The 24,157-nt window shown below is 37.8% G+C and overlaps 1 protein-coding gene and 1 pseudogene across 4 annotated transcripts in view; one reads left to right on the forward strand and one right to left on the reverse strand.

Annotated features, from left to right (window-relative positions):
* Window positions 1-2,965: 2,965 nt before the first annotated feature.
* Window positions 2,966-24,157, reverse strand: part of Naalad2 (N-acetylated alpha-linked acidic dipeptidase 2) — a 43,686-nt gene continuing 22,494 nt past the window's right edge. For 2 of the 4 annotated variants that reach the window (XM_069989552.1, XM_069989549.1), the window contains 8 exons: window positions 22,181-22,268; window positions 20,721-20,788; window positions 20,199-20,290; window positions 15,955-16,045; window positions 12,307-12,571; window positions 9,990-10,071; window positions 7,935-8,027; window positions 2,966-3,200 (listed from right to left, as the gene is read on the reverse strand). In XM_069989552.1, coding sequence (XP_069845653.1) covers window positions 3,011-3,200; window positions 7,935-8,027; window positions 9,990-10,071; window positions 12,307-12,571; window positions 15,955-16,045; window positions 20,199-20,290; window positions 20,721-20,788; window positions 22,181-22,268 — 969 coding nt within the window. In that variant the 3' untranslated portion in view covers window positions 2,966-3,010. The remainder of the gene's footprint in view (window positions 3,201-7,934; window positions 8,028-9,989; window positions 10,072-12,306; window positions 12,572-15,954; window positions 16,046-20,198; window positions 20,291-20,720; window positions 20,789-22,180; window positions 22,269-24,157) is intronic. The other 2 variants (XM_069989550.1, XM_069989548.1) reach the window with 1 other exon arrangement.
* LOC138804999 (vesicle-associated membrane protein 4 pseudogene) lies at window positions 5,203-5,688 on the forward strand (annotated as a pseudogene).

Below are 24,157 nucleotides of genomic sequence, written 5' to 3' on the forward strand. Positions count from 1 at the left end.
GAAACAGCCTGAGATGGCCTAGGCCAGGTTGAAAAACTGCTTTGCCCTTACTCTTTCTACCTAGCTCTTAAGTAAACATGTTATAGGATTAGGCTTCTGTTCTCTAGATTTGAATTATTTCATGGTAGAACATAGAGCTACCAAGGTAACCTGATTATCCCCAGTAACTTGCTTGAGTCTGTACCAGATTTGAACTTGAGCCCTTCACTTGAGTTACTGAATTCCCTCAGGAAAGAAATTTGTACTGTCAACTGTCTAGGAGGTACTATGAGAAGTACTATTGTCTAGATGTACTACGACTTCTAAAAAGATGTTCTTAAGGTGGACATTGGTTCAATCTTTTTATCCTAGCTATTCAGAAAGATGAGATGAGAAAAATTGCAACTGAAGGTCAGGGTGAATAAAAGTTTATAAACCCCATCTCATCAAATAAAAACCTGGCTGCAGTCATCCTAGCTATGTGAGAAGCATAAAATAGGATCTACTGCTCAAAAGATAAAATGGCTGAAGGTGTGGCCCAAGTAATAGAGCAAGTGTGAGGCATGAGTTCAAATTCCAATACCACCTCTAACAGCAAATGTATCAAAAGGTGTTTTAAAAGCTTCAATGCCTCTAGTCCTTCTTCAATAGCTCTTAAATGTCTTTAAAAATGTTTTGCATTTGATCTACTTTTTCCTATTGGTTGTAATAAAAGCAATTGACTGCTAGTTATTAGAAGCACAAGCTCTAGTATGGAGATCCTGTTGAAAGTTTTAAGTCAGGTGTCAGTGGCTCTCACCTGTAATCTTAGCTACTCAAGAAAGTTGTATATTCATGCAAGGAAAATATGGCTCATCTGAATTTAGAATAATATTGAAGATTGGAAGAAATGGAAGAAATGTACTTTATCACTTTTTAAACAGTAAGTCGTGGACAATCACCATGTAAATAAGTGAAAGTGTATATATAGATGTGTTTTATTAAAGTATTGTAACCTGGCTGTGAAGTTTACTCCCTGGGTTTGAGAACATGTTTTCACAAAACAGTGATTTTATATGTTTTTTAAAAATGCTTCATAAATTACATACCTTGGGCCTGAGAAGGTGGCTCAGTGGTAGAGCACTTGCCTTGGATGCACGAGACCCTGGGTTTGATTCCTCAGCACCACATAAGCAGAAAAAAATAGCCGGAAGTGGTGCTATGGCTCAAGTGGTAGTGTGCTAGCCTTGAGCTGAAGAGCTGAGGGACAGCGCCCAGGCCCAGAGTTCAGGCCCCACGACTGGACCCCCCTCCCAAAAAAAATAAATAAATTACATACCTTATTTTTTAAAAAGCAGAATATTAGTTTATTCTTTTTAGCAGAAGAAACAAAAACAGAACAAATAAAACATAAATTTATCTTGATGGCTTAGTTATTGCCATACATGACACTTAGGGGGAGCCAATGAGATGCCATGTAGTCATATTGGGGTATATAAGACATATGTGACCGTCTTGTATTGCCTTACTTTATTAAGATGTATGGTTGGATAGTTTCTCCTTGCAACGAAATGAACTGTTATTTTAGTCAGGGTTCCAGCCCATAAATGCTCTTCCAGAGTTTTTACTCAACTCTGATAACGTGTTTGACCAACCAAGCTTCTAATGCATGCTTTCATGTGTATGTGCATGTTGTGGATTGAACCCAGCGAGCTTGTATATCAGGCAAGTGTTCTTATCATCCCTGATTCTCTTAATGAAGCTTTAATCATTTCTGAAAATTGTAGACATTAATATGCCTGCTTTATAGAAGTTGTGTGGAGACTTTGGTAGTTACTTCCTCATATATCCAGCTTTCATGTTTCTTTAGTAGAGATGAAATGATCAAAAATGGAGGTATTACTGACTTCTTTCTGATGTTTGCATCCCATAATGATTTTACAGATAACCTATTTCAGTTTCCTGAACAAATCTTAATTTTTTGTGTATGTGTGTGTGTGTGGGTATAATTCAACTAACTAGACCACAATTTTCATACACTAAAATGAACCCATTTTATGCGTATAGTTCAATGAAGTATGGCTAATGTATATACCTGATGTATGGTTAAGATATACATTTAGCTCAAGACGAAATTTCCATTTATCCCTACATGTTTCCATGTGGGTCTTTGAAGTTTTACCCACCTTCCTCCAAATTGCCTAATTTCTGGTTTCAAGCTGATTTCTAAGCATAGTTTTGCATTAAGTACTTTGTGCCTAGCATTTTTTACCCAAAAATGTCTGGAAATAATATCACATGTATTAACAGTTCCATTTTTTTTGGGGGGGGGGGTCCGGTCGTGGGGCCTGAACTCTGGGCCTGGGCACTGTCCCTCAGCTCTTCAGCTCAAGGCTAGTGCTCTATCACTTGAGCCACAGTGCCACTTCTGGCTTTTTTCTTTTTTCTTATGTGGTGCTGAGGAATCGAACCCAGGGCCTCATGCATTTAAGGCAAGCGCCCTACCACTGAACCGCCTTCCCAGCCCAGTTCTTTCATTTTTTTAAAAATTGCTGAGTAGCATACCACTGTCCATTCATCCACTGATGGACATTTCATTTGTCTCCATTCTCTGGACATGTACGCATGAGTAAAAAAAAAATTTTTTTTTTGGTCGGTCGTGGGGCTTGAACTCTGGGCTTGGGTGCTGTCCCTCAGCTCTTCAGCTCCAGGCAAGCGCTCTACCACTTGAGCTACAGCGCCACTTCCAGCTTTCTGGTGATTTTATTGGAGATAGGAGTCTCATGGTCCCTCCTGCCCGGGCTCGCTTTGAACCGCGATCCTCAGATCTCAGCCTCCTGAATGAATAGCTAGGATTACAGGCATGGGCCACCAGTGCCCGGCCAAGAGTAAAAAATCTTATAGGTGAATAATGCACAAATTTAGAAACATGATGAAAAAAATCAAGGTTGTGAAATACTTTGATTCCATGAGTGGTTAGAAAAGAAGACCGATTTCATCCTCAGACTTTGTGCAACACCTTTAATTGGTAAGCCGCTTGATGAGGATGTTTCTAAAACACCTCGCTCAGTGTCCCTGCTGCTGCTTGAATTGTAAAAGCAGCAATAGAAATATGCTTCTTTACTTCTGTCCAGGCCAGATGGAGGTCTGCTCTATTTTCAATATCAAACATAGCATCATAAATTCCAGGAAATGATTCACCATCATATTTGTTGTGGCTACTTGGAGCAAAGATGATGTGCCTACAAGGAAAACAAAACACTTAATAAAAAATTCTGAGAAACCGTAGTTAATATCAATACATAGAAGCTTTGGGAAAATTGTCAGTATGCAACATGTTTCATATTGATTTCATCAAGGAACTCCTAGAATCATGAAGGGAAAGAATATTTCCATGTTTCAGAATAAACCGAAACAATACTGAACTCCTTTTTAGTCTTAATATTTGGTTACTACTTCAGTGTAGTTAAACACTGTTGTCTTTTGGGAAGTGAGTTTTAGAGTAGCCTAATTTGAAAATGCCCTCTGACCCTGGTCAGAAGACCCAGGCCCTGGTAATAGGGCCTTATGGAAATACATTTTGTAATAGTAAATGCGGCAGGGTTAAAAAATCTCAAAGACAAAAATTGTAAAAGTAGCTGGGCACTGGCAGCACGTACCTGTTATCCTAGCTATTCAGGAGGCTAAGATCTGAGGATTGCAATTCAAAGCCAGCCTAGGCAGTAAAGTTTGTGAGACTCTTATCTCCAATTAAGCACCAAAAAAGCCAGAAATGTAGCTGTGTTGTGGTTTAAGTGGTAGAGTGCTAGCCTTGAACACATAAGCTAAGGGACAGCAGCACCCAGGCCCTGAGTTCAAGCCCCATGACTAGCACACACACATACACAAAGAAAACTAACATAAGGTATACAAATGGTATCCAGTCGATGAGGAACTAGAACTAAGCTTACATTAAAAATCTCCAAGATAGAATCTTAAAAAAGTTGTAAAATAATACATAGTTCCTTCCATTCATGTAAAGGAGTGTTCATATGCTTATATAAAATATGTATATACACTTATAAACAAATACAGCATATGCACATTTACATGAACATGCAAATCCTTTGGATACAGACATTTTTATATCCATGTCTATGCACATGCTAGACACTGATTTTTTTTTTCCCCTCAAGAATAGAGAAATTGATAGTGTTTATTGGCTTATGTTACAAACCAGGTTGTTGGAGTCCTAACCATATGGAAATTGAGTACGTGAGCTCCTCCAGTTAGGTATTCCTGACTGGGCAACCTGGATGACAGTGGGCAGTAATAGTCAGCCCTGGCCTTTGACAAGGACAATGGATGGGATTTGGTACTTGGGGGTTCAGGTCTGAAGTCCCTGGCAGGGTAACCACGCAGGAATCAGTGCCCTATAGCAAATACCTTTTGGGACCGAATAGGTCTCTGCCTACCAAACCCAACCAGCTATTGTTAGTTTTACTTTCTCTGTTTTCTGCCCATGCTCTGCTCCCAGTTGGTGTCCTGGCTTGCTGGTCTGATCATTTTTGGCCGAAGTCACTCACTGGCCTCATTGTTGACTTTTCAGGGCAGCAGCTTCTCTCCCTTTGGCACGGCCAGTTCAGCAAATACGGGCAAACTACTTGAGAGAAAGTCTATTGGATCTGATGTTACAACTCAGAAAGGCAAAAAGATGCTATTCCCTCCCCCCCCCCCCCCCCTTCACAAAGCCAGTTGATCAGCCTGATAAGATAGAAAGGGCAGGGCAAAGTGGCCACACCAATCAGAACAGTTCCTTCATTCTCTTGGACCACTGAGTCATCTCTCCAACCCCAGCCCAGCTGGTATGGAAGTTAGGACAATTGGTCTTTTGTTAGGCTAAAAGCAGCTTTCAGAAGGATGCTTAAAACAAAGGTGTGAGTGGTTCCCTACTATCTACTACATCTGGTTTGATGTAGTGTGCTAGGGAATGCCTGAAGCAGAATTGTCTCTTTTTATTCTATATGCTTCTATAGTATGTACTTTTTAGATCTATAAGATATAGATGTTGAGTTAAAAACAAATTTAAAAGTATATAGACCAGGAGTGGGGGCGCAGCCACGGTGCAGCAGCTAACGCAGGGTCCAAGCCCACCATCGCCCAGTCCCAGCCTCCTCATTGCTCGGCTGCCCACGACTTCCTCTACCCGCCCAGCACAGCCTGCCCTTGCCTAGGACTCCTTGGGAACCTCAGGTGAATACTTCCTCTACTGGGAAAAAGAAGAATGTGAGTAGAAATATGCCCCCCAAGTTCAAGCGCCACCTCAATGATGATGACGTTACTGGCTCTGTGAAAAGTGAAAGGAGAAATTTTTTGGAAGTTGATTCAGATGAAGAAGAGGACTTTTTTCTAAGGGGACCATGTGGACCAAGATTTGGACCTAGAAATGATAAAATTAAGTATGTACATAATCAGGTGGATTAAGTTATTGATGTCATGCAAGAAAATATTACAAAGGCAATGGAAAGATGGGAGAGACTAGATGAGCTACAGGACAAATCAGAAAGCTTATCGGACAATGCAACTGCTTTTAGCAACAGATCGAAGCAACTTGTAAGGTAGATGTGGTAGCAAGGCTGCAAGATAAAAGCCATCATGACTTTGGTTGCTGTTATCCTTTTGCTAGTGATTATCATTCTTATAGTTGCGAAATACTGTACTTGATTTGATGACAGATCCTCATTAAACAAGATCGGGGCAATAATAATAATGCATAATTTAAATGAAATCTATGTATATAACTTTCCAAACTTCTTCAAGAAACTTTAAATTGGAGCATTGAGAATGTCCAATTATCTTATTTCCTTCTAATAAAATGTCCTTTGAATAATTATGTTTAAGGCAAAAATAGGTATTTTGCTGTATTCCAAGGATCTAATTCGAAGCTAGATACTTGCCAGTTCATTGTTGGTGTATTTAGCTAAACATTGGTGACAGTATTTCATACTAGTATGTTAGTGATATAAGGACTTGAATTATTACATTAAACTGGGACCAGACTGGGGTCAGGAAGCCTATGTTGAGTACCAAATTATTGTGCTAAAAGCAATGCATAACTATTCTATCAGCACTTTCAAGAATATCATTCTCTTCCTATTGGAATTGCTTTGCCAGCACTTTCCACATGTGTATAATTTTAACAAAAGCTAAATATTGTAAATGTTTGTCTTCAGCTATAACTAAAAACATTCCAGTAAACTTATTTTTGATTGTATAAGGGAATATGTTAGTAATTATTTTGATATTTGGATTACAGAAATGGTAACTTTAAACAGTATGAAAATAGTATAGTAACCTAAAACTTGATATAGTAAAATTATTGGAAAATATAAAAAAAAGTATATAGACTAATAAGAAGTCTAAAATGTTGGTATTTCAACTTTTATGTAAATACTTAACTGATGGGTCCTATTCCATTTATCCATCAATGAATAAACATTTATAATCTACGTATAACATCAAAATAACTGGGATTAAGCTGGGTACTGGTGGCTCATGCCTGTAATCCTAGCTACTCAGGAAGTTGAGATCTGAGGATCCTACCCAGGCAGGAAAGTCTTTGAGACACTTATTTCAATAAATTACCTAAAAAGCTGGAAGTGGAGCTTTGGCCCAAGTGGTAAAGCACTAGACTTGAGGCAAAGAAGCTCAGGGATAGCACCTAGGCCCTCAGTTCAAGCCACAGGATTGGCAAAAAGAAAAAGAAAGCTGGCATTTACTGAGTATATTCCTCATTGACCTAAATCTTAATCATTTCTTAAATCTAAAAATTTATGAGGTGAAAGCAATTATAATCTCTCCTTATAACTGAGCAATCTGAGGCTTAGAGAAATAATTTGCCCAGATTATACTTATTAAGTGGCAAAGATGGCCCTAACAATGTCTGCTTGAAATTATTTAAGTATGAATAGTAATCAGCATTTAAAGAATATTAACTTATAGAAATATTTTTGTATGCCGGGTGCTGGTGGCTCACGCCTGTAATCCTAGCTACTCAGGAGGCTGAGATCTGAGGATCGCGGTTCAAAGCCAGCCCGGGCAGGAGAGACTGTGAGACTCCTATCTCCAATAAACCACCAGAAAACCAGAAGTGGGGCTGTAGCTCAAGTGGTAGAGCGCTTGCCTTGAGCTGAAGAGCTGAGGGACAAGCTCCACAACTGACAAAAAAAAAAAAAAAAAAAAAAATTTGTATGTGTGACTAAATCACACATCTATACACATCTATAAATGTGCTTCAACACAGCTGAATGCTCTGACTCTGAATACTGGAACCTTTCTAATTTCCACCTAGAAACCAGAGTTAAAAGGGATCTTGAGAAAGACAAGACTGTCCAGAGGCATAGTCAACCAGACATTGAAAAAAAATGTGTGGAAACACAGATAACCAGGGTATTTTTTCAGAGGAACATGACAACTGTCTACAAATCCAAAACATAAGAAAATACAATTAAACTTACTTGATTATAGAGAACAGGACACGGTAAGAAGGAGAATATTATAGAATAATACATCTGAGATCTTTATGGAGAGAATTTCCTAATAATTAGGAATCATTCAATAATAAGCTTCCTATACTTCTAAAATTGAAATACAGAATTAGTAAGTACTATAAACCCTGTAAAAAAGTTTGATGCCAATGGATGGAGTTAAATGAGCTCTAAGATCTTTAAAATTCTAAGGCTTGAATATTTTATTCCAGAGATCTTCTTAAACTGCCATTTAACATTTGCATACAGAACAAAGCAATAAATTATGTAAAACTAATTTTTCTTACATTCTATGTTACACTACTGAATGAATAGTCATATCTATAATCTCTTCAGTATACACATTCACCTACTCATGGCTTAAGTTTAAAAATGACTTTTGGTATGCTTCTGTTTTTTGTTTTTAATGTATGTATTTTAGTGTCTTTTAGGGAATTGCAGTTTTCTTACCTGTAGAACCTCCTCCCTGGTAAGCCAAGGGGATCTATGAATGCTCTTTCCAGGAGCATCAACTGGTCATTCACAATTCTCACTGCAATGGGACTTTGACAACATGAAATTAGAACCATAATTAGAACAGTACTTTCTTACAACCATTCTTAAAACAATGCAATTTGGCAAAAGGAAATGAACCCACAGGAGAAAAGAAGAGAAACCAGAAAGGGTAATGCAGAATGTGTGGTGTGTGAATTGATCAAAGTAGTATGTGTGAAAATGTCATGAAACTAATGACTCTGTATACCTTAATAAAACAGAACAAGAAAGTGGAGCCTTTATCATCGAATGATGTTTAAAGTAATATCAAGTAAAAATAAGGCTTGGGAAAAATAAAATGAATAAGCTTTTTAACATAATTCCTATTAGAACCATAATGCTTTACATGTTAAGCAACATATACCAGCATTTAAAATAAACAGCATCCTAACAGGATTTCATTGTTTCATTTTTGCAAAACTAGAAATTTGTCCAAAGATCGGATACTCCACTTTTCTGTAGCAAAGCCAGGTCTTCAAAGGTGGAGGCAGCAATGCTTGATAGGAAATGTACTCATTACCTTGCTCATGTAACTTAACCCCTCTGTAGAGTCTTTTTACAATTAAAAAAAGTACAAAAAAAGAAAAGCCAGGTCTTTTGGAAAGTAGATAGAACTATTTTGTCAAGTCATTTCTGTAAGTCATACAGATTATGGTGAACCAAAGGAGTAGAATGGAAGCTGAGTAATCAAGAGTGAGTGAAGAGGTGAGAGGGAAGGGATGGTAGGGGAAAAGCAAAGGAGGAGGCAACAGTACTGGATAAGAAATGTGCTCATTACCTTGCTCATATAACTGTAACCCCTCTGTACAGTATTTTCACAACAAAAAATTTAATAAAAAAAGAGTGAGTGACAGTACCAGGAATCTGTAAGAAGGAATGGCAGCTGCATACATGTGTCCACTGGGAATATTTACAGTATCTTTGAGAGCTACATAAATTCCCTTTCCCACAATCGACAAGGGAAGGGAGGCTCCTCAAAATAAGTAATATGCTTTCTGCTTTCTTTGGGGGGCCGGTCGTGGGGCCTGAACTCTGGGCCTGGGCGCTGTCCCTCAGCTCTTCAGCTCAAAGCTAGCACTCTACCACTTGAGCCACAGCGCCACTTCCGGCTTTTTTTTCTTTTGCTTATGTGGTGCTGAAGAATCGAACCCAGGGCCTCAGGCATGCAAGGCAAGCACTCTACCACTGAGCTACCTTCCCAGCCCATATGCTTTCTGCTTTCTGATCAAATAAAAATAAATATATTTTAGACTTTGCTTTGGAGCAATTTGTGCTTATTACATAATGGTTGGCTTTGAATATATCTTTTTTTATTGTGAAAATACTGTACAGAGGGGTTACAATTCCTTGGGCAAGATAATGAGTACATTTCTTACTAAGCATTGTAGTCTCCTCCTTTGTTTCCCCTTCCCATCCCTTCCCATCCTCTCCCCAACTCCCCACCCAATCCTCCCCCCAGCCCCCTGAATATATCTTTTAAATTAATTTCAACCTGAAAGTGGCAAGATGTTAAATGAAATTCAAACACCTATCACCAAAGGAAGTATCTGTAAACTGACCCATAGAGAACTAGACAAGGACTTAACTATATTGTATATGCACTTAAACCCATGAAGCTATGAATTGCCAGTTGTGGACTGAATTCTCATTATGTAAACTCAAGACATGCTTCTGGCCCTTGTCCTGGAAGCTCCAGTTTCAGCCTACCATGATTAGCAGTGCTCCCACACTGGAAGTCCAGCATGAATCATCTTCAGGTCTTGTTAAAAAAGAAGAATTTTAATTTGATATGCTGTGAGTGTGGTCTGATTTCTTTCTTTCTAACAAGCTTCAAGGTGATTGATGGCAGTGATAATGGAGCTGGTTTGTTGGCCATGATTTGAATAGCACTGATGTAGAGCTGAATGCTTGTATGAATGAAAACAGTTCAATCTTTTCTGCAAATAGCTGAAATAGGCATTTAAAACTTACTTATCAAAGTCAACTTGCTGAAGTCTTCTATGGAAATCTGAAGCAGCCTCTGAGAAGTTTCTCACAGCAGAAAATAAAGGATCTTTTTAAAAGGAAAATAAATTAGTAAGCACAAGTAATTATAATTTCAGAAATTCATATTCCAGTTCATTCCAGGCTGATGTACTAGAACCATTTTCTATCAAGCCTTCTTGGAGAGTCATGAAACTTACTAGAAATTATTTTAAATATGGTATGAAAATTAAAAATGGTTTAATTGGTTCCTAAGGAATTACCCTTCAAAAGCCTATTACATAAATCATTCTTTGACCTACACTTTATCAAAACCTATTATTCATTTGATATACAGTCATTGGGACAATTACCATAGTGAAACACCAGGCACATCTGAAATGAGAGATAACTCCTGTAATTATGACAGACTTAAAACAGTATCACTCCTTACTTTCAAATAGTACATTTAAGTTCTTTCGTAAAAGGCAACCTGTGATAAACTTATATACCCAGACTCTTGAAAAGGGGATCAGGTTTAGTATGGCCAAACTTGTTTAGCTCACCAAATTCCTAAGGAAAGTGACAACAGTTTTTTTTTAAAATAACACATTGTCGTCTAAGTAAGACTTAACATGTCATTTATTTAGGATTTCATCAATTCTATGATGTAGGCAAAATAGGAAATACAGTATTTATTTACTGATAAAGCATTTACCCTCACACCACAAGTTCTGTTAGGTCACACATCTAGAAGGTGGTACCATCTATATATGGACACTGATCTTACATTTTCTTTCATTAAACTCTACTTGGTTTTCAATTATGTTCAAATTAAATAATCTAGTAGGAGGGAAGATGGGAGCTAAGAGAACAGTTCTGAAGAATAAATTTTAAGTTCTAAATACAGAAGTCAAGATGAGAACTGAAATGTGCCCCTAGGGTGTAGTAACAGTGACAACATTTTCAGTAGTGTACAGTAGGTATCATGGTGAATTAGCCAATAGAAGGCAAAGAACTAGAGACAAATGTAGATTATGTATTCCTCCACTCACCATGCCTTATACTTCATGAAAACACTTTCTAGGAATTGTTGCCTGGCACTAGATGAAGAATTTTTATTTGTAGGAAATAAGGCAAATCAAGAGGAGACATACTGTTGTTGAGACAGAAAAAACATGAGAACCTTTCACCTGATATAGCCACCAGTGGAAGTGAAGAAAATGGCATAAACAGATAACATGAGGTCCCCAAGAAAGTAAATGGTTGGAGAACTTAACCTGGTACAAAGAGGGCCTTTCCATTGAGCTTATTAGTATCTGTCTCTTGTTTGGACCCTAACTTACATCAAATAAAGAAAATTCACCAGAGGGTGGTCAGGAGTCTCAAGGGGGTTACTAGATGCTACACAGTTATAGGACCATGTGTCTCCATTCTGTAGGCTCTTTTGGTTAATATATGTTTCTCAGGAATAAATGGCACTTAGTACATAGCACTAGCAAAAGGCAATACTTACTAAGCTAACATTGAGCTCAATATTTGCTGAGTACCAGGTACCACTGCTACTACGTAGTATGTAACATTTTTCACAACATTTTCTGAAAAATGTGATATTCTTTTTTTAGTTCACCTATGAGAAAAGTGCTGCTTAGAGAAGTTAACTTTACAAAGGTCACAGAGATGAGAGGGTAGAGCGAGTATCTGAGTCATGGAACTGCTTCTAGACCCAATGCTGAACACTACTATACAACATTATATTTTGTCCACACTGGATAGTACAAGTACCTGAATTAGAGTGTGGACTAGAGTGGCCAGTTACAAAAGGAAAGCCTGCTTATACCTATGTAAAAATCCTTCATATAAGCTAATGGATAATAATATAGGCAATAGAACTGAGGGCTTTCTCTATTTTTCAATCTTTTCATAATATTGTTGGGTTTTCCACATTTTATTCCTGTAGGAGAAAAAAGATACTTTTTTGAGACAGTGTCTCACATGTAACTGTAATATAGACTTGCTTCAAACTTGAACTACATCTTCTGCTGTGACTCAGTGTGAACCAATGCACTCAAGCTAAAACATATTTCAATAATACAGAACAGAACTAATTCAGGGTTTGCAGCACTATCTCAATCACAATGGATTCATCTTAGTCATATTAGATTAAATCAGATTCCTAAATAGGTGTTGATGCAAAGCTTTTGTCTGGAAGTTAGAGAGAGTAAGAGACACAAGGGTAGTTCTAGAATGAAACAATATACACTGATCATGATAGCAGATAATAGCTTCAAGTTCTAACTTAAAGACTACATACAAAGTATCTTACCAAATGATACTCCATTTGCTGTCAGTTGTTCTCCATGTTTCTTGGATAAATTGAAGATACTTTCTGCGTAAGTTTTCAAAGAGTTTGCATAGTCTTGAATATTGAAAGGAATGATTGTCGAGTCAGCAAGTTCATAAACCAGTGCTCCACGTAATTGAGCCACAGAAAGCTGTTTTTTAAATGTAGGATCATAAAAATTCTCCACTAGTTCAAAAGTCTCATAAATCGTGTGGTACATTGGGTAGTTGCTATATTTATCTGTTTTCTAAAATGGGGAGTGGCACAAGAATAAATAAGCATTAAATGTTCAAGTTACAACATAAATGTAACCACAGAAATGACTATAGGAAAAATACATACAGTATCCCGAGTTTCATCATCATAAAGCAAAAATAAAACAAAATTGAAATAAAGCACTACACTCAAATTGTTCATTGATTTAATTTTTTTTTTTTTGGTCAGTCGTGGGACTTAAATTCTGGGCCTGGAAGTGTCTCTGCACTCTTCAGCTTAAGGCAAGCACTCTACCACTTGAACCACAGCACCACTTCTGGTTTTCTAGTGATTAATTGGAGATAAGAGTCTCACGGACTTTTCTGCCTGGGCTGGCTTTGAACCGTGATCCTCAGATCTTAGTCTCCTCTGTTGCTAGGATTACAGGCATGAGCCACCGGCGCCAGCTGATTTAAAATTTTATATTTGTTCATTTCACAACTTATGTAAGCTTCATTACAAATACATGCATTCCTGATAACTAAAATTAAGGAATATATACTCAAACTGAATTTGTGAAGTTCAAGATTATCTTTGGATTGAGGATGAAAGGTTTTTGGCAGCTAACTATATACATAGCAAAAAGTTGATATATTTAAAGCCTTCCCTCTCTTCTTAAGGAGTCTTCAACCAAGTGCATTTAACCACGATTACACAACTAAGAGCTTACTACTTACTAAGAGCTTATTACATTATTACATCATTACATACAGATATCCTGTAAGAATTTCCTGAGTTCTTGGGTCTTCCTAACTTAACTTTAGCTTTTACCATCTACTACCTGATTGCCATGTACTACCTTGTGAGCTCGCTATCACTTTGCTTTTGGTATTACTTTTTCAAACATTTTTATTGGAAAAAATTCTGTACAGAGGGGTTACAGTTACATGAGTAAAGTAATGAGTACATTTCCTATCGAGCATTGTTACCCCCTCCTTTGTTTTTTAAATTCTTGTATCAATCTTTCTCCCATCTAACTATGTGCCTTAGTCTTAGGCACATTGAGAGGAACTTAGGATATAGAAAATTAAAAAAAAATTAATGACAATATAGAAGTGGAAAACATGGTGAAAATATGGGAGAGCTATGAGAAATGACATTTTTTTGGGGGGGGTCCGGTAGTGGGGCCTGAACTCTGGGCCTGGGCGCTGTCCCTCAGCTCTTCAGCTCAAGGCTAGCGCTCTACCATTTGAGCCACAATACCACTTCTGGCTTTTTTTTCTTTTTGCTTATGTGGTGCTGAGGAATCGAACCCAGGGCCTCAGGCATGCAAGGCAAGCGCTCTACCACTGAGCCACCTTCCCAGCCCCAGAAATGACTTTTTCTATATTTAACTTTTGGAGAGAAATGGTTCAAGCAAAGAGGATCAAGGCTATGTAGCATTGTAAACAGATACACCACTGAAACTCACTATTAGCTATGATAGTTATTTCAGTGGCACAAAATGTATTATAATTAATTTTGCACTTATGATTTTATACTATGCTTTCACTTACATTGCTTTATACTATATATTTAGTTTGTATAACATTTTGATAATTTTTCAATTTTCAATAAAATTTTATATACTTTATGGTGTTAATAAGATAAACTTTAAGCATATATTTTATGCATTCGTAGCAGAGAAGAACTTATTATGATATCTGTAGAATATGCACTTTGTAAGATTTTTTTCAAATTATTGCAAATCATAAAAACAATCTGCATATAAGTGGAACTGTTCAGTTCAAACCCATGTTGTTGAAGGGCCAATGGTATTTTTAAAATTTTTTGCCGGTCCTGGGGCTTGGGCACTGTCCCTGAGCCTCTTTGTGCTCAAGGCTAACACTCTACCACTTGAGCCACAGCATCACTTCCACCGTTTTCCAAGTAATATATTAAAGATAAGAGTCTCACAAACTATGACTATTCAAATGAACAAGATCTTTGTGTATTGAACTTTTGAGTTGAAAATTAATTAAAACTGTGAAAGAAAAACCAGTGTCTATTACTGTAATCTTCAATTTGACTTCTGATATAATTGATAACTTAGATAAGCCAACATGCTGTTTCTTGGCTGTGACCCAGTGGCTGTGTATCATCAAGATTCTCAAGTAACAATGGCAATGGAGTATCCAGTGCAGAACAGAAGCATTAAAATGATGAGAAAATTGATTTCTCTACTCAAGGGACATTGGCTGGTATTATGCAGCAATGTGGCCATGGTAGCAGAGAATCTTAGGTTAGCAGACTCCCAAACAGAACATGTCCTCTAGCTGCACTTTTCCTCCTGAAAAGCATATCAGAACCTAGAAGACCAGCTAGGAAGTGAGATTTCCAATAGGGGATGAGAATTGCTTAGCACTGGGCTGGGAAGATGGCTCAGTGAACATTTGTCTTGCATGCATGAGGCCCTGGTTCAATTCCTCAGCTTCACATAAGCAGAAAAAGCCAGAAGTGGCACTTTGGCTTAAGTGGTAAAGCGCTAGCCTTGAGCTGAAGAGCTAAAGAGCTGAGGGACAGCACCCAGTCTCAGAGTTCAGGTCCATGACAAAAAAAAAAAAAAAAAAAGAATTGCTTAGCACTGATAATCAGTTAGAGATCTGGCATTTCTATGTTAATAGCATTAGGATTGAAATATATCCAAAATAACTCTATTCTTTAGTCTGTCTATTAAGGAGCGAGAGACAGTCTATCTCTATTTCTGCAACTCCTCTCAGGTCATTGTCTTACTAGTGCCAGATGTAACAATTTAGTGACAGAGTTCCTCATTCATAGAATACTAATGATTAGTCGAGTCTGGATCTGGGATGTCCTTAGAGGCTCACATGTTGATGGAACCTTTATGAACCAGGCCTTGTGAGAAGTCTCCTGTTACTGAGGCATGACGTTAAAGGGGTTGGACAATCCAGCCCTTTCTTGTCTCCTTTTTGCTTCCTATCTGCTTTTTTAGCACATGGTAAGCCTATTTATCATAGGCTTAAAAGCAATAAGTACAGCCGGGCGCCAGTGGCTCACGCCTATAATCCTAGCTACTCAGGAGGCTGAGATCCGAGAATCGCGGTTCAAAGCCAGCCTGGGCAGGAAAGACCGTGAGACTCCTATCTCCAATAAACCACTAGAAAACCGGAAGTGGCGCTGTAGATCAAGTGGTAGAGCGCTCGCCTTGAGCTTAAGAGCTGAGGGACAGCGCCCAAGCCCAGAGTTCAAGCCCCATGACCGACAAAAAAAAAAAAAAAAGCAATAAGTACAATTGACTCTGATCTGAAACCTCTGAAACTGTAAGTCAAAACAGCTTTCTCTCTTTATGATTTGTTTACCTTAGGTTTTTCAATACAGTAAAAAAATTTGACTTAAACATATATTACATATTCAAAAGGATAAAATTTGCCTTACCCTATTTTTAGTATAACGTGCTCTGCCTGAAGCAATTCCAAGTCTTTGAAAATAAGCTTCAAAATCACTTCCAGATCCAAGCTTATTGATTCTAAATGTAGAGTATAGATAAATAAATATAGGCTCATGTACAAGAAAATAAACAATACAAATTTAAATTGACAGGAAATTGACTAGAGCAGCGAATTGCACAGAACATAAAAGAATCATAAAAAGCTGGCCAATTTTCAAGATACTTCCCTATCATTCGCTGGAAGATTGTTGCAACAAATCACAGATCTGCACTGAGTACAACTAGAGTTGAATATTTTTACAAAACATACATCATAATAAGGAAGCTGTCTTCAGAAGTTTCACCATCTGTGGTACTTGCTTAGAGGGGAAACCAATGAAGCCACAGTCTATATAAAAGAGAGAACTAGAGATATGCATGGGAGGGGAAACAGTGAAGCCATAGTCTATAGAAGAACTAGAGCCATGTAATAGGCTGAGACCTAGAGGTTCCAGGTTATAAGCTAACCCAGGAAAAACAAACAAACAAAACAAAAAAAATCTCAAACCATAAAACAGTCTATGAATTTCCAATTATTCAGCAAGGAGTCCAGGCTGGAGGTATGGATCAAGCAGAAGAGCATCATACATGACTCAGAAAACTGAGGGAGAGTACTAGGCCCTGAGTTCAAGTTCTGGCATGAACACACACACACACACACACACACACACACACACACACACACACACACACACACACACACACACACCCCAGTGTAATAAGAAAGCTGCCACAGAAAATGTATATTTAATATCATGAAAAGACACATTTCCAGTGGTAGAGTGCTTGCCTAGCATGTATGAAGCTCTGGGTTTGATTCTGGAGTACCAGAGAAAGAGCCAGAAGTAGCACTGTGGATCAAGTGAAGAGTACTAGCCTTAAGCAAATGGAGCTCAGGGACAGTGCCCAAGCTCTGAATTCAAGCCCTAGGACCAGCAAAAACAAAAACAAAAATGATGATAAGGACTCAAAAGGTTTTTCTTTCTTGCTATTGTTTCTAACATATTTATAAGATGATTTCTTTGTTGCTTTGTATGTCCCTCCCCCATGGTATAACTCCTGTTTTCACTGTATTTGATGTTGGTATAATTTGTGGAGAGGAAGGGAAAAAAAACCAAATCATTTAAATAGGGATACAGGCAGACCCATTGCAATGATGAGATGTACAAGACATTATGTCCAGAAATGAACTTTACAACTTTGGCACGGGGTGGGGGAAGATGGGAAGGGATAGAAAGGGGAAACAAAGGAGAAGAAAACAATGCTTGATAAGAAATGTACTCATGACCTTGCTCATGTAATTGTAACTCCTCTGTACGGTATTTTCACAATAAAAAAAACCTTATTAATTAAAAAAATCATGAAAATAAGTGTGCCTTGTTTCATTTCAGCAGTCAGATGTGAGAATGTTGAAAGAGGTAGGTGGCATTGATCAAGATATATTGTATTCATAAATTGTTTTGTTAAATGATAAACCTTTGTAAAACTTCTTAAAGAAAATTAAAAAAAAATCACTTAAGCCAGGCACTGGTGGCTCATGTCTATAATCCTAGTCATGCTGGAGGCTGAGATCTGAAGATCTCAGTGTGAAGCCTAGCCCAGGCAAAAAAGGCCATGAGACTCATATCTCCAATTAACCACCTAAAAACAGGAAGTGGAGTTGTGGTTCCACTTTTTTCACTTGAGCAAAAAAGCTCAGGGAAAGTGCCCAGACCCTGAATACAAACCCTATATCAACAAATAAATAAAATAACAAAAATAAAAAATAGTCTGTGATATTTTTGCCTTTAAAAATCAAATCATTGTCTATTCATATATACACATTTACATACAAATATACACATATAATAGAAGACATGGAAAAAATCTGTTGTGACAATAAAGGTCAGTAAGCAGAATATACAATTACATATACATTGAGAATATAATTATAAGCTGGGTGTTAGGGGGGTGGTCACACCTGTAAACCTAGCTTCTTTTGAGGCTGAGATTTGAGGACTGTGGTTTGAAGCCAACCCAGGCAGGAAAGTCCTGGAGACTCTTATCTCCAATTAACCACCAAAAACCTGGGGTGGTACTATGGCTCAAGTGAAACAGAAAAGCTAAGGGACAGCACCCAGACACTGAGTCCAAGACCTAGAACCAGCACAATAAAAAAAGAAAATTAAAACTGGGCGCTGGTGACTCACACCTGTAATCCTAGCTACCCAGGAGGCTGAGATCTGAGGATCCTGGTTCATAGCTAGACCAGGCACAAAAGTTTGTGAGACTCTTATCTCCAATAAAACCATTTAGAAAACTGGAAGTGGTATAGTGGCTCAAGTGGTAGAGCACTATCCTTGAGCCGAAGAGCTGAGGGACAATGCCTAGGCCCAGAGTTCAAGCCCCATGATGTTAGGTCCTCTCCTGGATGGCGAGCAGACTCCACCCTCCTCCCAGCAAAGTTTCCACCCAGTACTTGCATTACCTCGGCAACTGGGACACCTGGAAGAGGTCACATCTGCATCTGCTGAGGTCACATCTGAATTTGATGTGGCCACACCTTTCTCCGCCCATACCCTAGATAAGGCCTAGCCCAGATTTTCTCTCTCTCTCTCTCTCTCTCTCTCTCTCTCTCTCTGCTCTTGTCTAGCTCTTCTCAAGCTCTTTTCTCTCTCTTTCCTCTCTCTCTTTCCTAGGCCTTTCCCAGCCACATGGAGTGCCAACCTTGCCTGGTCCCAGCAGGTCTACTGAATAAACCTACCCCTTACCTGAATACCATGTTCGTGGTGCAGTTCTTACTCGGCCTACCTCTTTTTAAAAACCTAACATAAATGGTGCCGTGACTCGGATTCGAACCAAGGTGCTGTTGTTCTTAGTAGGCTTCCTCTTTTTAAAAACCTAACACATGACTGGCATACAAAAAAAGAAAATTAAAAAGGAAAAGAACTTAAATGTAAATTCCCAAGCTATTAGACTGTTAAATGTGTTTTTGAGATTGTATTTTTATTTTATGTTTTGGTGGTAACTGACAATTGCAGTCAGAACCACTAGCCCTCTGAATGTTTTTTACATGTCTTTTTGACTATTTTTGTTAGATTATGAAACTTTTTTGTTCTGATCCTGGGACTTGAACTCAGGGCCTGGACACTATACTTGAGCTATTTTACTTAAGGCTGGTACTTGAGCTACAGCTGGTACCTGAGCTACAGCTACACTTTCAGCTTATTTGATACTTAATTGGAGATAGCTTCAGCCTGCCATCTTCAGGTTACAGATCCTACTCAGATCCTGAGTAGTTAGGATTACAAGTGTGAGTCCCCAGTACCAAGCAATTATAAAGTTTTTATAATAGAAAGTACTTGAAATTTCACAATATTCATTTGGGATATGGGTGATGACATAAAGCTGGTATTAGAAACAGTTCTATGAAGTGCGAGGCTGTGGCTCAGTGAGAGAGCCCACCTAGAGAGGACAACAAAAATTTTTAAAAACTAAAAAAAAAAATTTAAAAAGCTGCTCTGGTCTACAAGAGAAGAGCTAAAAATAAAGATCTACAAGATCTAAATACATTACTTGTAAGCACACATTTTGGTTGTCAATTCTCCTTAAATTTAGAAATAATCCATCATTTAGTTTTCCTTTATCACTGTTGTTTGTGCCTATATTGTTTTTTAATGCATCTGTTATTTATCTGCAGGAACTTTTGGGTAAGAATGCTAAATAATGGCTAATGAAGTTACAAAAATCATTTTGACTAAAATGTGCAAATATAGATCTTCCTGTGTTCATTTGAAGGTTAAAGTTTGGCTGTGTTAATGGATTAGTAAAACAATGGCTGCACAGAACATTCCTTTTTTTTTTTTTTTTTCGTCAGTTGTGGGGTTTCAACTTGACCTGGGCACTGTCCCTGAGCTCTTTAGCTCAAGGCGAGTGCTCTACCACTTGAGCCACAGTGCCACTTCTGGTTTTCTGATGGTTAATTGGAGATAAGAGTTTCACAGACTTTCCTGCTCGGCTGGCTTTGAACCACTATCCTCAGATGTCAGCCTCCTGAATGGCTAGGATTACAGGTGTGAGCCACCAGCGCTTGGCTAAGAATAGAACATTCTTTTATTAACTTTATCCACATTATTAATGGCAATGCATTAATTGGAGAATGGTATGTTTGAAGAAACAGGCAGAGGACAATTCATAACTGAATATGTGTTACCTAGGAAGATCTTTATTCTCAGGTGACGGGTCTTTTTCCAGCCAGCTTTCATATAGTGATTTACTCTCAAAACCATCATCAGGGCTAGAGATCTAAGAAGATAAATCACATACTGGAGATTAGAGAAAGAGGCAAAAGAAAATCATGCCAGTATAAAACCACATCCTACTGGGCATCAACTTTTGCTAACTATCTAAATAAATATGTATATATCATTATCATTTGTAGAAAAATATCTTCTTGCAAATACCAAGGAAAAAGTCATGTCCAAATTCTTGTTCTTTTATGGTGGTGCCTGTGGGTAATTTTGCCAAGTACCTAGGATATAATTTCCTGCTTATTTTGATAAACTTTTCTAGAGATTTTTCAAATTTTTCACAGACATCATCCTTTTCATGTTGCCACCTGAGTTTTACTTTTGTTGAGTCAGCAGTGCACTGATATCAGTTGAAAAATAAATGCTACTAATTGCTACTCATAGTACTTTCATCAGAAAACAGGCAGACAGGTCTCTTTCTATACCTCTTTTGTCAATTTATATACCAATTGGTAAAGAAGAGGTGTACAGTCAATTCGGATTGTGTAATTGCCTGAAAAATAGATAAAACACAAAAATATTATTACTTAGAAATGAAATACCATTTACATTTAATTCTAAAACTTCTTTTTGGAACAAGGGCTAGGCTTATAGCCCACCCTGACCAGAAAGCTCACTATATCGTTCAGACTGGTCTCAAACTCTTGATCCTCCTGCTTCCACTCCCACCATGCTAGAATCATGTTACCACACTCTAATATCTTATAATTTTAATCAAGATATAACAGTATTTAAGTAAATTAAAGATACAATTCCCATGATGGGAACTCAAGAGTGAAAGAAATTACAGAATGTGTTCTGAAATGAAGATGGAATAGGTGGCTTTAACAGTTAAGGCAGCTGTGAAACCACCATCCCGGGCAAGCATCTTTCAGGAAGACAATGGTGAAGGAATGTGGTGAGAGCACAGAATTAATTATTCATTTTTCCATTGAATGCAAAGATGTGTACCAAAACATTAGACAAGAGTACAAAGTTCTGACATTCATCTAGAAGCAATAAAAATGCAATGGAAGTCTGGAGGCAAATACCATGAAGCAAAAGCCATATGCCAATGGCTCATCCCTTTTCAATCCAACTATTGAATTCCAGTTCAAAGCCAGCTCAAGTAGGAAAGTCTGTGAGATGACATGTCTAATTACCCAGCAAAAAGCTGAGCTAGAGTTAGTGTTCAAGAGTTACAAAACCACCCTGAGCAATCCAACCAAATGAGAGACATTTGGCCCTGAGTTAAAAACATGATACTGACACAAAAACAAAAACAAATAAGTTAGTAGCTTGTGCTTACTTCAAACTCACCCAATACACATAGAAAATACTATTTCATCAAGGATATGTTTCTGCATGGGATAGTATGTGCAATTTTTTAGACAGATTCCTTTTTTTGTGTGTCAGTTGTGGGGCCTGAACTCTGGGCCTGGGCACTGTCCCCCAGCTCTTCAGCTCAAGGCTAGCACTCTACTATTTAAACCACAGTGCCACGTCTGGCTTTTTCTGCTTATGGTGAACCCAGGCCCTCCTGCATGCAAGGCAAGTACTCTACCACTGAGCCACCTTCCCAGACCAGATTGCTTTTTTAACAGGAAAAATGTGGTTAATGCTATAATTTTAAGGGGTAATTCAAGCTAAACAAAATGTAAATATACTAAAGAAATTAGAAATAGTAGCTTAGTTGTAAATGGTTGTGATTGATACAAATTATATTTCCCTATCATAAACTTGTAAATGAAATCATTAGTGAGGAATCTCATAAGATAAAATAAGCATATGAGATAGCTGACAAATGAGAATTTATAACATTCAAATGCAATATACTCTTTAATTACCATAACATAGTTGAAATAAATTTTTTGCACATTTTATTTCAGTTTCAAATAAAATTTACCTTCTATAGACGAATCTGAATTGATATATGCAATGGTTCTCTCCTGGAGTATTTTCACATTCTCCTGTAGTTGAAGCAAAGTTGTGACCTAATTTACAACATTTACTTTGGTGAAAATATAAACAAAATAAGCAAAATAGTATAGTGGAAGAATGGTTTCCACATGCTTTACAAACCAATCCAAATTCTGACCATACCTCTTGAGAAATGAGGGTAAATAAATGATTGACAAAACTAGTAAGAGTCAAATTAGAAGAATATTATGAGGTAGTAGCTTCTGTTTGTAGTATCATCAAAGAGACACAAAAAAAGCATTTTTTCAAATGTGTCTTCATGATTCCCTGAATCAGAATACGCCAGGGAGAGGTTTCAACATTTGGTGCCTGGTTCCAGATCTAATGAGAACTGCTCAAAGGCAGGCCTGAAATCTGTGTTTTCTAACAGACAGCCCCAATGATCAATTCTTACAGACACCAAATTCTAAAGTCCACTATGAGCAGACACCTAGAAAAAAGTTCTTATATTCATAGTGAAAAATAGAAAAGTGTCCAAATTTATGAAAACAAATGGGTACTGAACAAATTTTTACAAAGGCGAGCAGAGGGAAAGAAGGAGGGACATTTTAGCACAAAACCAAAACTATCAAACCCATACAAATACACACATCCAAGAAAGCATCATGTAGAGACAGGCATGTGCTGATAGCCCTTCACAACCCTCACTCTCTCTGTGTTTCCCTCGTTGTGTCTCATTACCTGTGAGAACTTGTTATAATAGAAACATCACAAAGCTTGTGTGTTTATGGTACAATAAAATCCATCATCTTGTTGTACTAGCTTGAACCACAAACTTGATTACAGTTGTCCCTCGCTACATCGTGTTCATTCATTGTGGCTTCACTGTATCGCGGGGTACTAAAAGAAATAGTAAATAGCGCTCCCTCACTATTCCAGAGACCCGTGGGAATCTGTGGAACAGCCATCAGTGAGCCATGAGATAGAGAGGGGCGACTGCCTACCGCCGCTACTCGGCGGGTTTTCACCTTTCACAGGGTCTCTGGGAGGTAACTCCAGCGATGGTCAGTGTACAGCAGAGAAAGAGCTTCCTTAACAATTGTAGTATAAAGATGATCCCCTATGTGTATACATAGAAGTTAAAGATGCTGTTGAATATGATACAGAATCCAGTAGAAAACTGAAGAGTGTTGAAATTTTCTTTTAATCCATATGTGCATATAATTAATACAAAATCAATTACAAAATTAATACAAAGCACATTTATTGTTTTAAATCTTTGTTCTTTTTTTTTTTTCTTTTGTCAGTCATGGGGCTTGAACTCTGGGCCTGGATGCTTCCCTCAGCTCTTCATCTCAAGGCTAGCACTCTACAACTTGAGCCACAGCACCACTTTCAGTTTTCTGGTGATTTTACTGGCAATGAAGAGTCTCCCGGACTTTCCTGCCTGGGGCTGGCTTTGAATCTCAGCCTCCTGAGTAGCTAGGATTACAGGCTTGAGCCACCAGCACCCCGCTAAATCTTTGTTCTTTATTTGGGCTTCTAAAATAGACACACATATTTATACATGCATGTATCATAGAAATATTTCTCATAATTAATGACCTTAATGAAGGATACTTGATTGATTTAAATTAACCACTTTGTTTCAAATTCCTACTGTAAAAAATAAAAATTGCTATGTAAATATAATCAACAAAGGAAAAGTGACATTAGACAAATAATTGCATATGACTTTACTCTGATGTTTATATGATTCACATACCCCTTACTATTTTTATATGTCAAAGGGAGGACATTATTTTGAAGTACTTACAATGTCAAGCTGTATGTACTATGCTTTATAACACTTCTATGGAATCTGGACGCCTAATAATGGATAAATGGTGGAGCAAAAGCAAGTACCAATGTACACAAACATGTGTGAGCTTAACTTAAATACATATAAAGTTACAAATTACTT

Source organism: Dipodomys merriami, unplaced genomic scaffold (genome assembly GCF_024711535.1).
Source record: "Dipodomys merriami isolate MVZ:Mamm:240054 unplaced genomic scaffold, mDipMer1.0.p SCAF_38, whole genome shotgun sequence".
Classification (NCBI taxonomy): domain Eukaryota; kingdom Metazoa; phylum Chordata; class Mammalia; order Rodentia; family Heteromyidae; genus Dipodomys; species Dipodomys merriami.